Raw genomic sequence first — 12,942 nt, 5'->3', positions numbered from 1 at the left:
ACACACACACACACACACACACACACACACACACACACACACACACACAGATTGAGGTAAAAAATATAGTAGTGTTTAGGATTTTTAATTTGGAAGACTGACTCTGGCCTGGTGTTGCATTTTAAAGTTCAATAAAAAAAGACAAAGGCTTCAAATCAAGCTTTTTGGACAAGCTCCTGAACACACCTTCAAAAACCTTTGGAGTCACCTCTGTTATCTCACAGATTAAGAGAATAAAAGCACATTTCAGTTTCAATTCCTCTGAACTCACATGTACGTGCATGCACGTGATCACATACACCCACACAATGACAGAGCGGCTCAGAAACAAAGTGAGACGTGAGAGTGAAAGACAAATCACAGATGAAGGCATGTGTACTGTAAAAGAATCGTTAACCGCAGGTGTCACGTTGGTCGCTGAGGGCGTCCACCACAAGGTAGCGTGAGACCAACACAAACGAAACCACACCAGTTCTCAATTTGAACTTCCGTTTTACCGTCTTGCAGTTTGATAGCTTTAAATCCAATCGGAGAAAGAATGTATTAACACTAGGGAATATATTTCCTGGTATAATGATTTACATTTATACACACAACCCCATTGCAAACGGCACAGAATAAAGCACAACTTTAGATACAGTAAAACAATATTCAAATGGCAGTTTTCACAGCTCCTTTACAGTTTCCATCTTAAGTTTAGCCATTCAAAATTAAATTTGGGGAACAGATTTAAAATCAACCAATTACAAAAAGGTCAGAATGTCAATTTTGGGAATGAGGTCAACCCCCCAGCTGAGGAAAAGTAGAAAGTATTTACTAAACACTGAGCATGTTTAGAAGTGTGTAGAAGTGAAGCAGATCAGTCACGAGGACAGAAAACAGAAGCAGCAGCAAACATGGCTGACAGATTTATGCACACAAAACAAAAACGTCTTTTAGAAGCAGGAAGAGAGAGCAAACCGCTATCAGATGTTAAAAAGGAGGTCAGTGGTGATGGAGGAAGTCCAACAATGTGCAATGAAACAAATATGAGCCAAAAAAAATAAATAAATAAAAAGATTGTGTGCAAAATAAATGAGCATTCAAGTACAATATGTTTCTAGTACTTCTTGATATTAATAATAATTTGAATGTGTCCTTTTTTTATTCATGCTTCGTGTTCCTTGTTATTTTTTATTGTTATCTTTATATGGCTGACTGATTTTGCATCTAATTGGGAGTTTTGTTGAGAAAATGACAGTAAAGCTTTCTTACAGTTTAAAGTCAGAATGAGAATTCAGTTCAACCACAGCAAACACACGCTGACGTCAGAAGTGCAGAAGACAGTAGAGGAGGTGGACAGAGCACCAGAGACACAGACACAAAGATATAATCACACACACATCAAGGAAACATTAAAACATCACTGACAACGTGCAATCATGCATCAATTATTTACACCACGGCTACATTTTAACACATCACTTGACGATAGTGATCTGCACAACCCACATGGCTTCCTACCGTGTCTCATTAAACGAGTGAGCCGAGGATAGTTTTCACTGCAGACATGTGGACTTGTAGCATGAAAAGCACAAGTGTAACTACCGACATCAATAATGGCTGCATTCCATTTAGGTGTATAACTACCAGACTGGTTGGGCTGATGATGGCACTACACTGTAAATAGAGATTCAGAAAGCAACTCCACCACTGCTCAGATTTGAATGCAGTGTTAAGTAACAAGGCAAGTGTTGACATGTTTAGGCGGCCTTGTTCGGTATTCATACTCATCTTGTCTTATTGTATGCAAATAACAACAGACTAGCCAACGTACTGTATGTCAGCAGTCCCCTGGTTGGTTGGTGTGAAGGATATGGTATTTTCCAATAAAAACTCGATACTTATTTTGTTATTATGTTGTTTTTCATGTCACAGATGAAGCCCAAAGTTCTCTAAGACAGATACAATTGTAATTTGAATCAGGAACTCAGTAATCAAAGAGTCAGAGCACCGACAAGATCATGAACCTAACCAGACATCTGATGGGAGCGTTCAGTTTTTTTATTTATTTATATATAGATTTTAGTAATCGGTCAACTTGACGATTATTTTCCCGATTAATCTTTGGTCTAGAAATGCAAAAAAAACAAAAGTCCATCACCAACGTATAGATGTTTGATACCGAGCCTTAATAATGAAAGTTTCGGTCAGGCTGATGAACTGATAACGTCTCAATATGTCGTTAGCTCTTTGTTCATTGTCCACGCTTTCATGTCAACGGTCCCGACAACAAGCACTGTGGTGACGTATTAGGTGAGACGTGACTCTTTAAGGGAGAACCTATTCCAAGGTATGAATGAAAGGAAACTCAAGGACAAAGTTTACGCTCTCTTTGAAAGTCCCACTCAGGGCGACACAAGTCGTGCTATTGTACAAGGTGACTCATCCCGATTGTCTCATAATACACGTACATATCCACACACACACACACACAACAAACCAATATCCGTCTGAAAATAACGCATAATAAGTGAGGGATAAGTCACAGCAAGCTGTATTTATATGAACCCGAGAGAGTGAGCAGGGCCCCGATTCGAAGAATAAAAACTAAGCATTTGAATACTAATTTGGACGTTTTTTGGCAAAGCTGTAGGAGAGCGCTCCTAAGATCTCACCTTAATTAACAGGTAACATTCACACTGTAAATGGCATATTCGGAAATTTGTATTAATTTTGTAATAATATTTTTGCATAACCATGTTGAGTTATTTGGCTATACACATGCAATACACATTATATAGTGGTGCTTTTCTAATTTGACCACTGTCTAATAAATCCTACATGATAATAGAAAATGCAGGTTGGTGTAGGAGACTTAATAAATCACTCTCACGTCCCACTCTGAGGTCAGAGTTGGTTTAGTCACATGTTACTTGTTAGTGCGATTCAAAACAGGCCCACATAAATCAAGAATGTGTCAACATCAGGTGGGACAAACAGCACTTCAAAGCAGGTAAAATGATTGAAATGCTTTCTCAGTGGCTACTTTTTAAAGGATTTAAATTCCCCTCACATTTTATCACTTCATGTGTGACCGTTTGTCACACTGTTTGTACTGGGGCTGCACTGGGACAGTACGTGATTTAGACAATACAAACGTACAGAGACAGATGTACGTTTGTAGAAAAATACATGACAAATGGGTCAATACGTTCATGTTCTATTAAATCAGTGTTGCCGATTCATGTCATTAATTCCTGTGTTATTAATAGGGCTGCAAGTAATAATCATTTATATTTATTAATAAGACATAGACAAGCAGAAAATACTGACAACTGAGAAGCTGGAATAAGGGAGTGTTTGGATAGTTTTGTTTGAAGATTATCTTTACCGCCTAACAAAAAGTTATTGTTTAAAAAGATGACAAGCGGTCCTTCATGGAAGTCAAGAACAATAAGCTCAAACTAATCAAATGACCAAATACCAAATGTGTGGTCTGCACATCAATGTATTCTTAATGCAGTCAGGGTGCATTAACGTTTGTATTTAGAGCTGTTTTCTGCTGATAGCATCACCAAAAATGCATTTAAGCATCAAGTGCGTTCCAGCAATTCCCTCGGACTGCAGAGGATCGATGCACGTCTGCTTAATGCCTCTTTAAATGGCGTTTGGTGAAGTTCCAGAGTCATAAGAGTTTTTCCCCCCCTCATATCTCTCAGCAATGACATAATTAGATGCATTAGTAGCTACACTAGCCTGTGCACAACATCTAACGTGAGAGGATAGAGCTAATGTCAGGTCAGAGGGGAGAATTAATAAGGTAATGAGCATCTTCCTGGTTGCAGCTAAATCCATGTGGCACTTCGACGTCGACCGCCCAAGTTTCAAATCCTGTTTCTAGACTTCAGCATTTTGTCCCACGGCCATTTTTAGAGACTTTTCTGTGTTACTTATATGACAAATGAAGCAAAATGCCAAAGATTAAAGAACTGTACATCATTTCATCTATTTCTAATAAGATATGAACATAAGTGTACCACAGTACACAATACTCCAGTTAATATCGATGTCTAAAGGAAACATGCATGTATGTTTGGCTTCTGCAGGATTTGACTCCTGCATTTGGTTCTCCAAACAGAAATCAACAACTTTGCAGAAATGCATTACACAAACAAAGTGTCTTGGGTAATACTGAAAAGTACAAAGAGGAAATACTGAAAAGTACAAAGAGGAAATAAAGAAAACCACAAAGATATGAACTTTGCAGTTTGTTCAAGCAATCAGCCATATTTGAACTGAAAGGAATCCACCCAATGTTCACAGGAGTATGATGTTTGACAGTTAATGGTTGAGTAGCATGTTGAAAGGTTATCTGGGGTCAAATGGTCACAAGGTAACGTTACACAGTATATTTAAGTATACTCAGGCATACTGTACAGTTGATGTGGACAACTTCAACCAGCTGCAGCTTCACAATACCAGTCTTTCCGGCAGTAAAAAGGTTGCCAACGGCATAATATAAGACATTATTTGAACCATAAAATGCCTTGTTTACACAGAAGAATGATCCCGTGTGTTGTTTAGTTGTTTACAGGAGTGGAGACCAGCGGTCCGTCCTCATCTCACCTCCTCATAATAAACTATCATCTTAAATGATGTGACACATTAGGGTTAATTCGGCTGCACAGAAGTGTTGAACCGGACTAACGTTACGATGTAAACGCCCTAAAGTCAGATCCATGTATACGCACGCTAGTAACGTAGCGTTAACTTACCGTAGGCCAACGCAGCGTGTGACCACACGAGAGAGAGGAAAACGGAACGAAATTTAACAAAATCCATATTTAACAGGCGATCCCGATGCTCGTTGTTTTCTTTACTCGAAGTGAGCATGAAACGGACACACTACGTAATCTAATGGTTCATTGGGAAGCTGTAGAGAAACAACAACAGCAGGCTGAGCAGCAGCAGCGCTTCTCCCACATTCACCAGCTTCACGCCCGCTGATCCAAGAGCGGATGTGTGACGTTCACTGCCCTTCCAAACCTCGTAAATCAGCACTTCCAAATACAAACTATGCCAATGTTGATTGTTGCTTGATTAGAGAAATGAAGTGGCTGAAAGATGATTTACAAACAGCACAAATAAAGAGACAAATACACACAATTCATGTTGTATTTGTTTATTATTATTTTTTGCTTTCAGCTTTGTGTTGCAAGGTATTAGCTCAAATAGTGTTTAAACATATGTATACGCTTATTATTAAAGAAATCTCAAATGTATATCTCTATCCGTGAAATACAACCTAAGAGAGTAAAGCTACTTAATTCTGAAGAAGAGAAAACTCGTCGGTATCATACTTGGCATATGCTACAAGAGAAAAAAGAGAAAACAGCAACAAAAAAACACAAGAAATAGCAAACCACACATCGGGTTTACCATAATTTACTGCCAACGTTGCTCTAATAAATCTTGAAGTCCGACAGGGTTTTTCAAGTTGTAATTCTGCTATTTCCGACTGCACTTGAATGCAGCTAGCGTCTCTATCACGTTACTGGGAAATTACTGGGTTTTCCCAGCAGTCTTTCTCCTCATTTTCTGTCGGGAAATTGTGTTCAGTTTACTGACAGATACATGATTAAATAGACCTCCTAAGCAGTCCGACTTTCTCTTAGCCCAACAGAACTACATATTTTAAAATACAATTTAGAAAATGCTATTAAAGCATACTTTTGGCTGTGAGACTGACCATATATGAGATTAACAAAAAATGAATAAACAAATATTAGTACATCTCTAGGTACCTTTATCTCAATAGAACAAGCCTAATTGATCTATGGGATTCTCTCTGCTTCAAGTCTGTTATAGGAACATTTGTCTGCAGTACTTGAGGCTGAACTCAGCCTGCACTTGGAGTGAGTTACAGCTTCCTTTGTGGGATACATCCCCCAATCTGACGTCAGCTGGATGTGGGATTTTTCCTCCCCATCCCAGCCTCAAGCTAACGCATTCACATGTCAGCTCTTCAGCAGCAACTCGAGGTAAGTCACACATCACAAAACTGGGAAACTTACTGAGCTTGTACAGCATTGATGACCATTTAGTGTGGGCTTCTTCAACAGCTGGTAAATTGTATGTTTGTGACCTGTAGTTAGTCCGTAAAAGGCAAGAGAAAGCCGAGCCTTGCTTAACAGTATATTCTCATGTTACATTACATTCCTGCATCTGTGTTATGTAATAGAAACATTCTCGGGAGTCTGTTGTGATGGAAAACTGCAAAATGTGTCGCAGATAAACACTTCAACTGCTTATGATGCTGGATTGACTGAAGGATGTCGCTTGTCATCCTGTGAACTTCTGGCATGTTTTCTTCTGAGAGTAAAAAGAAAGACAGTGAATGTTTTAACGGGGCAAACTTCACCCCTGACCTACAAAACTTAAGCCTAATGTTTGAGGTTTAAATCACCTCAGGTCCAAGTCAGGGATTCCTAAACCAGATATGTGGTCAGACGCTCATTTATTTTTATCTTAGTGGGCGGACAGTCTAAAGCCAGGACACAGAAAGTATGTACTCGTGAAAAAAGGAAGTGTGGCGTTAACAGTTGTTGGTCCTGCGGGAAAAACAAAGAGCAGCACTCCATCTTCATACATGTCCTCTGAGCCGGGCTGAGCAAGGGGGTCTTGACCGTAAGACTGAACTGTTGTACTGTATGTTGCCACTCACTGTGGTTTAACGCTGGTCATCATCTTCCTCATCTTCCTGTCTGCCTTTTGCTCTCAGCATTAGTTGGCATATCAACAAACCATCATATCCATCAGCAATAGATTTCATTGAATGAAAAAGCTAATTGTCTCCTGGGTAGCTTATTTACCGTACACATCTGATTGATATCTCTTCTCATCAAATTCAGAGCAAGACAGCAAAGAAGTTTATTTCCCAAAAATCTCAAACTGTTGCTTTAAAGTAAGTCTTTGAACAACGAAATAAGTTTGTTCATGCCTACTACACATTTTATGTTTATCTGACTGCAATATTCTGTATATTGGAGACCAAACCAACAAAGTTTTCAACTTCCCCAGCCTGTCTGTGGCTTAGACTCAAGCCTAGGGAAGATCTTTAAAAATGGGTCACAAATGTTACTCAAACAGCAGTAAGTGTTAAATTTGTGTTCATATTTGGTAATCTAGCTTGACAGCCTCTTTTTCATAATGAAAAAAAAACAATTCTTCAGAGAAATAAGACATTTTTTTGTAGCAAGCAAAAACTCTCTTACAGAAAAGTAAAGAAACCTATAAAGCCCATATCAACTTCACTGACCCGCTGGTGGGTCAGTAAGTACAAACTCATGCTGTGCAGCCAAACGATGTTCAAACCCACAAAACTGTGGAGATTAAATTGAAGATCCCAAAGTTTCCAAATCTTTTAGGGTGAATCTTGTGCATAAACGATGCACAATTCATTGACAATATTTCCATTTCATTACATGGTGCAGCCGTCTTGTGTTTTAATATTTCATTCAGTGTTAACATTATAAAGCTTCACTGATGAGCTGAAACAAACAAATACTTATTACGTATGATACTGTCAGACAATGTGGAATAAAAGGATTTTTCCTACTTTAAGACAAAAGAAAAGGGGGCTAATCTGGATGTTAAATATATTCTAGATTATAATTCACTTCTGTTTATTTGTCACAAAAAGCCAAAAGGAAGAATGTAGCAGTCAACTCTGTGCTAGTTTCAAAATGAGGCAGAAAGTCTGATTCCTGCCCTGATATTATTGCCAAACCAGAGAATCTACCCAGACCTTTGTCAAGGCCAAGCTTTCAAAACAATGTTTTCCCTGGAATCTTGAAGCGATTTCCACAGTTATAATTTTCTAAATGTGTGTTATGTGAAATTCAATGTGGGCTCCCAGTGCCAAACATTGTATCCTGAAGTGCAGGAAGAACACACCCATCACAGAGTGTGTGTGCGTGTGTGTGTGTGTGTGTGTGTGTGAGATAAAGGACTGATCCAAACCAGCTGTCAGTGTGTCCACATCCCCTCTCTTCGAGACAATACTTCATGGATTAGAGACACATGGGGTGCGACCTCAGAACATTTTACTCCAGTATCCAATAACAAGAATCTCCTGTGTGAAAGTTGACCGAGACTGAAAGAGGGCGAGGTTTGTCTACATGGCCCAAGCATTTTATTTTCATATAAACATTTCACTCAGTCATGCTTGATTTAACCGGCAAATTGACTTTTACCTCAACAATGTCAAGAATAATAACTGTTGTCAAGTTCATTTTCTAAAGAAGCAAAATGGTTGAAGTCAGAAGTTGTTGTTCAGATTAACTGAAGTAAAAGAAGCTGAAACATGGTGAGGAAAAATGTGTTACCATTTGATAAATTATATAAAATCCCTCATAGAATGCAGCAAAGAGCAATGGAAGACATTAAGATCCTTAACTTAAAGGGGAACTCCACCGACTTTACCCTTCATAGTCTGTTTACAGTTCTTGGGAAGCATACAGCATATGAAAAGTGTTGTATTAAGCCTTTTGTGACTTCAGAGTGAGTTGTGCAAAATCTGATATGTTGCCATAAGTGATGTCACTACCCAACTCAATATAAAGTGAGTACAATCAGCTCCACCTCTAACAGCTACGACATTCAAACTTACACATCAATGCGTCATTAATAATAATCCAATAATACGTATTTATTTCTTCTTATTTTATTTATTTATCTATATATGGGACTGTGCACATCGATCTACATTTGCTTACACAGCAAAAAGTGACAAATGATAAAAGTCAATGAAATAAAGAGCGATAAGAAACTGGAAGAGATTTAACGCATTGTCCGAATATATTTGTACTTTTACCTATAAGTATAATTCTAAATGCAGAACTGTTACTTGTCACAGAGTATTTAAACATTGTGGCAATGCTCCTTTTTCCTACTATTACTAGTACTTCTTCCACCACTAGTTTTCACACAGACCAAAACTTTATATGCAGTAAATGCAGTGTGATGAAAGTCAGTTGGAGATTAAGGGGTTTGATCTTAGCGGTAGTGTGTGTGTGTGTTTCTCTTATTTATTACTTTCTTTCTGATATTGAATGTTTTCTTTTCTATAGGCTCAGGTATATGTACCTGAACACCTCATATCATCACATCCACACATCAACACCAATCAAAATGCTGCCTGAGACTCTCCTCCAGCAGTGATGCCTGCCGTCAGCCCTCCCACCCCTCTCCTCTGTGTGCTGCTCTGTGTGTCGGTGGCTCTGCAGCGCTCTGACCTGCGTCTGGCTTACGTGACCCACAACAGCTTTTTCTACTACTCCTGCAGCCAGGACCCGCAGCCCTGCAGCGTCTCCTCACTTACAGACTGCAGATGCAAGGACATCCAGGTTTCCACGCTGCACCACCCGCAGTCGCACTCGTCCCCCGTCTTCCGGATGAGACGTTTAACGGTTTGGTTCACGTCGCCATTAAACACGGCTCGTCTGCTCAACAACTCCGAGGTAAGACACCTCACTCTGATTCACTGTGGCCCCGGAGGATCTGAGCCACCCTCTTCTTCCCTGGAGGGACATTTTGCCGTGCAGCACCTTGAGAGGCTGACAGTGGTGAACCTGGAGAAGATGCCGGTTCACCACTGTCCAGATGCAAACAGAGCCTGGAACATAGACTCAAACAGTGACCCTGACAGAGATAATGGTGCTCACCTTGACACAAATAGATACAAGAAGGATAAAGACACAAACCTGGACATGACTGTGAAGAGAGATTCCTTGGATTTGTCCTCGCTCCAGTGCCAAGACATCTTCCTGGGCAGGGAGCTGGGAGCACCGTTTCACGAACAGGCCAGACTGGGAATCATCCACAGCTCCGTGCTGGAGTGGGGAGCAGTGGTCAAAGCCTACACGGTTCAGACACACATAGACAATGACGGCGTGCTGCCGTTCCCTGATCTCCACCTGCCAAAATTACCAGAGACATCTGTCATATATGTCAGCTTTGTGTACTGATGAGTTACTTTGCAGGAGGAAGATGATCTAGTGTTCAGGACCTGCAAACAATCACTTTCTTGCTCACCAGGGATCCTACATTTTGGATTATAATTTGAGTCTTTTTTCTTGCAGGCCTCCGATTTACTAAATAAATAGATAACTCCAATGTAAACACAGGATTTTGCACACACACGCAAACCCAAGCAAAACTAAATTAGATTATTCTTATCCTATAGATTTAACCGTCATTTTCCCAAGTGGCCAGATAACTTTGCACAGCTGTTTATCAGCATTACAAATATATATCAACTAATGAGGGACCAGAGTAGCCTGCCAACCCCCTCCAGCTGACGTGTTTTTTGTTTTTAAATGTTGGTTGTGAAATGGGTGTCTCTGTTAACCATTTATTTGCCCCTTGTTTTTCTACCACAAAGACAGAAAATGTGAGCGTCCACCATGAAGTGCATCCCACTGAAGCTCTGATCCGGTTGCTGAATTAACACTGAATATAAATCTGCTGCCTGTTATTTCAGCTTTTCATTTGTGCTTGACAGATGTAGCGACCGGTTTACTTGTAGGCTAAATGTCTTCGCTGGAGAGAGGACATTGAGCTTATTTGGTCTGTGTGCAGCATAAATCCCACCAAGCTCAGCTCTGGCATTCCTACAGCTGACCTCTGACCTCTGTGAGAAAGAAAGGAGAGACTTTCTCCTCTGGGATCGATTAATCGTCTTAAATGTGAAATGCAATGTTTGGTTCCAGGATTCGACCACAAGATGGCAGCAGATACATTTCAGTCAAAGAGGAAGACGTGAAGGGAAGTGTTTCAGAAGGACTGAGCTGACTGATAGCAGGAGGAAAAAACGTTTTTTGTTTTTTTTGTTTTTAAAGTCTACAACTCTTAAAAGAATCCAGCTAACCTTAAATTCAGCAAATATGTCGTGACGTATCTCAGCACTTTAAAAGCCTGTGAGGAATATTGTTTGTTAGGATGGAGGTATAAGAGTTAATGAATGATGGCATATTTATTTGTTTACAAAAATGAAATGAACAATTTCATCACTTGCATTTGTGTAAAACAGAAACAGAAATAAATTATTTACTCATCACTTGGGAATCTAACATGATAGATATTGTCCAAAAATTGATTTGTCCAAAGTTGCAAGTTAAACCATATCTTGTAATGTATTTTATGTTTACAATATGAGGTATAAACGAATTGCAATGTGGAGGGAAATCCACCGAAAGTCACAATTTAAAAGTGTGACCAGAAATTTTATTTGATATTTTTTTGACATCACTGATCATTGTGAGGTACAGCTGCATTTGTCCGGTTAACGCCTCGTGCGTCAGTCTGATAATGAGTCCTGTTTATACATGTGTGTGTGTGTGTGTGTGTGTGTGTGTGTGTGTGTGTGTGTGTGTGCTGAGTGTGCGCTGACACCTGCTAGAGAGCCGCTTATTTGCATGATAAACGTGCGGCGCATCTTGTTCAGAGCCCCGTGAATGCAAACTGATGTCGCCTGTTGATCCTGCACCTGAGAGGTCAGCACACCACCCCGACGCACACTACGGGGGCAATTACCGGAGAAATCCCCGGCGGCGGCGGTGAGGCAGCCGGGCTGCTCACAGAGAGACCGGCCGCTCTCCTTATGGGAATCCTGAAGGTTGGTGTGAACCGTGACCTCCACTTGTGCTAATCGGAAGACAAACTGCCGCCTGTAAAAACAAATCATTTACACGTTCGGTCTGATACTCGTGATGTATTGAGCACGCTCAATGCACACTGTTAATATTGATGTCAGTCTGAAAAAAGTGGACGGGCCGAGAGTAAATCGGATTGATTTTAGGTGGGCTCTCCCTCCACTGCACCCCTCCAACTGTGAGTCTTTAACCACGCTGCCGCCGTCTCCTCACCGGCAGTTTAGCAGTAAAACATTTTTATAATCAGCCGTTATTGTTCGCCGCCTCCTTGTGGGAGATGCGCCCATGTTCATTTTTTAAAAGGGCAAATCAGCCATAATTCAGTTTATAAACTGCAGCGCGCCGGGGAGAAATGCCGGGATGAATATTCATTAGAGACGGTCCGAACTGCCACGCTCGGTGATTCATTGGGCATATGTAAATATCACTCACTTTAATTGCCCCTAAACTGACTCAACATAATGTTGTCATTAGCAAATTATTACTTATTTGTGATACTAATGGTACGGTATGGCGTCTCGTGCTGCAAGCTTCACATATATGATTGCAATTACAGCTCTTTTTATTCACAGGCGGACTGCGGAGTCTGATGGATCTGCTGCGTGTGTGTGTGCGTGTGCATGTGTGTGTGTGAGGCTAAGGTGCCTACAATTAATTTCACTGACACATGCACGGACGATTTCAGTCGATCCAGTCATTAGACACAAACACAACACACGCACATCACATACAAACTGAACTCAGGACGGTTTATGGACATTTTAATGTTTTTGTTTTATTTTTTTATGTATGGCTCTCTGTATCATCTGGACTGACTTCCATATTATCAGGAAATTATTTCTCCCCTCAAACTTCTTAAACCTAAATTTAGTTTAAAATAAAAAAAGTTATCTTAACGAATAGAATAGGCACGTATTTGTGTGTATGGCCTATAAAAAACAAATACATTTTGTGTTTGTTGTGTTTATTTTGTGTAATTAATAAAATGTAATTAATAGCATCAGAAAAATTGAATAATGTCCTTAAATATGTGTGCAAAAAGAATAGGCAATCAAAACGTATTTTTATTTCATAAATGACCATGACTGAAATTACACATTTTAATATATCGTTTTGAATACGGACTTCTGTATCTAACTGGAATCCTTTAGTTCAGTACAATTTAACTGGAATCTGCATTAAAAAACACTTGTGAATTAAATTACTTCCAAAGAGGAACAATCAACATTTTGATCATGCAGAGAAT

The 12,942-nt window shown here is 39.8% G+C and overlaps 2 protein-coding genes across 2 annotated transcripts in view; one reads left to right on the top strand and one right to left on the bottom strand.

Annotated features, from left to right (window-relative positions):
* Nucleotides 1–4,984, bottom strand: part of ifngr1l (interferon gamma receptor 1-like) — an 11,126-nt gene extending 6,142 nt beyond the window's left edge. The window contains exon 1 of the mRNA XM_031838596.1: nt 4,758–4,984. Coding sequence (XP_031694456.1) covers nt 4,758–4,875 — 118 coding nt within the window. The 5' untranslated portion in view covers nt 4,876–4,984. The remainder of the gene's footprint in view (nt 1–4,757) is intronic.
* A 923-nt stretch (nt 4,985–5,907) lies between these two features.
* Nucleotides 5,908–11,920, top strand: LOC116401288 (uncharacterized). The gene is made up of 2 exons (XM_031879618.1): nt 5,908–6,023; nt 9,114–11,920. The coding sequence occupies exon 2, from the start codon at nt 9,204–9,206 to the stop codon at nt 10,008–10,010; it is 807 nt and encodes a 268-aa protein (XP_031735478.1). The 5' UTR covers nt 5,908–6,023; nt 9,114–9,203; the 3' UTR covers nt 10,011–11,920.
* Nucleotides 11,921–12,942: the final 1,022 nt, after the last annotated feature.

The sequence above is a fragment of the Anarrhichthys ocellatus genome, unplaced genomic scaffold, assembly GCF_004355925.1.
Source record: "Anarrhichthys ocellatus isolate YVR2014 unplaced genomic scaffold, GSC_Weel_1.0 scaffold3, whole genome shotgun sequence".
Classification (NCBI taxonomy): domain Eukaryota; kingdom Metazoa; phylum Chordata; class Actinopteri; order Perciformes; family Anarhichadidae; genus Anarrhichthys; species Anarrhichthys ocellatus.
This window is presented reverse-complemented; position numbering and strand designations above follow the sequence as displayed.

Bases quoted from the DNA above. Each gene is read 5' to 3' on its own strand.
- LOC116401288 (XM_031879618.1), top strand. From the start codon at position 9,204: ATGCCTGCCGTCAGCCCTCCCACCCCTCTCCTCTGTGTGCTGCTCTGT.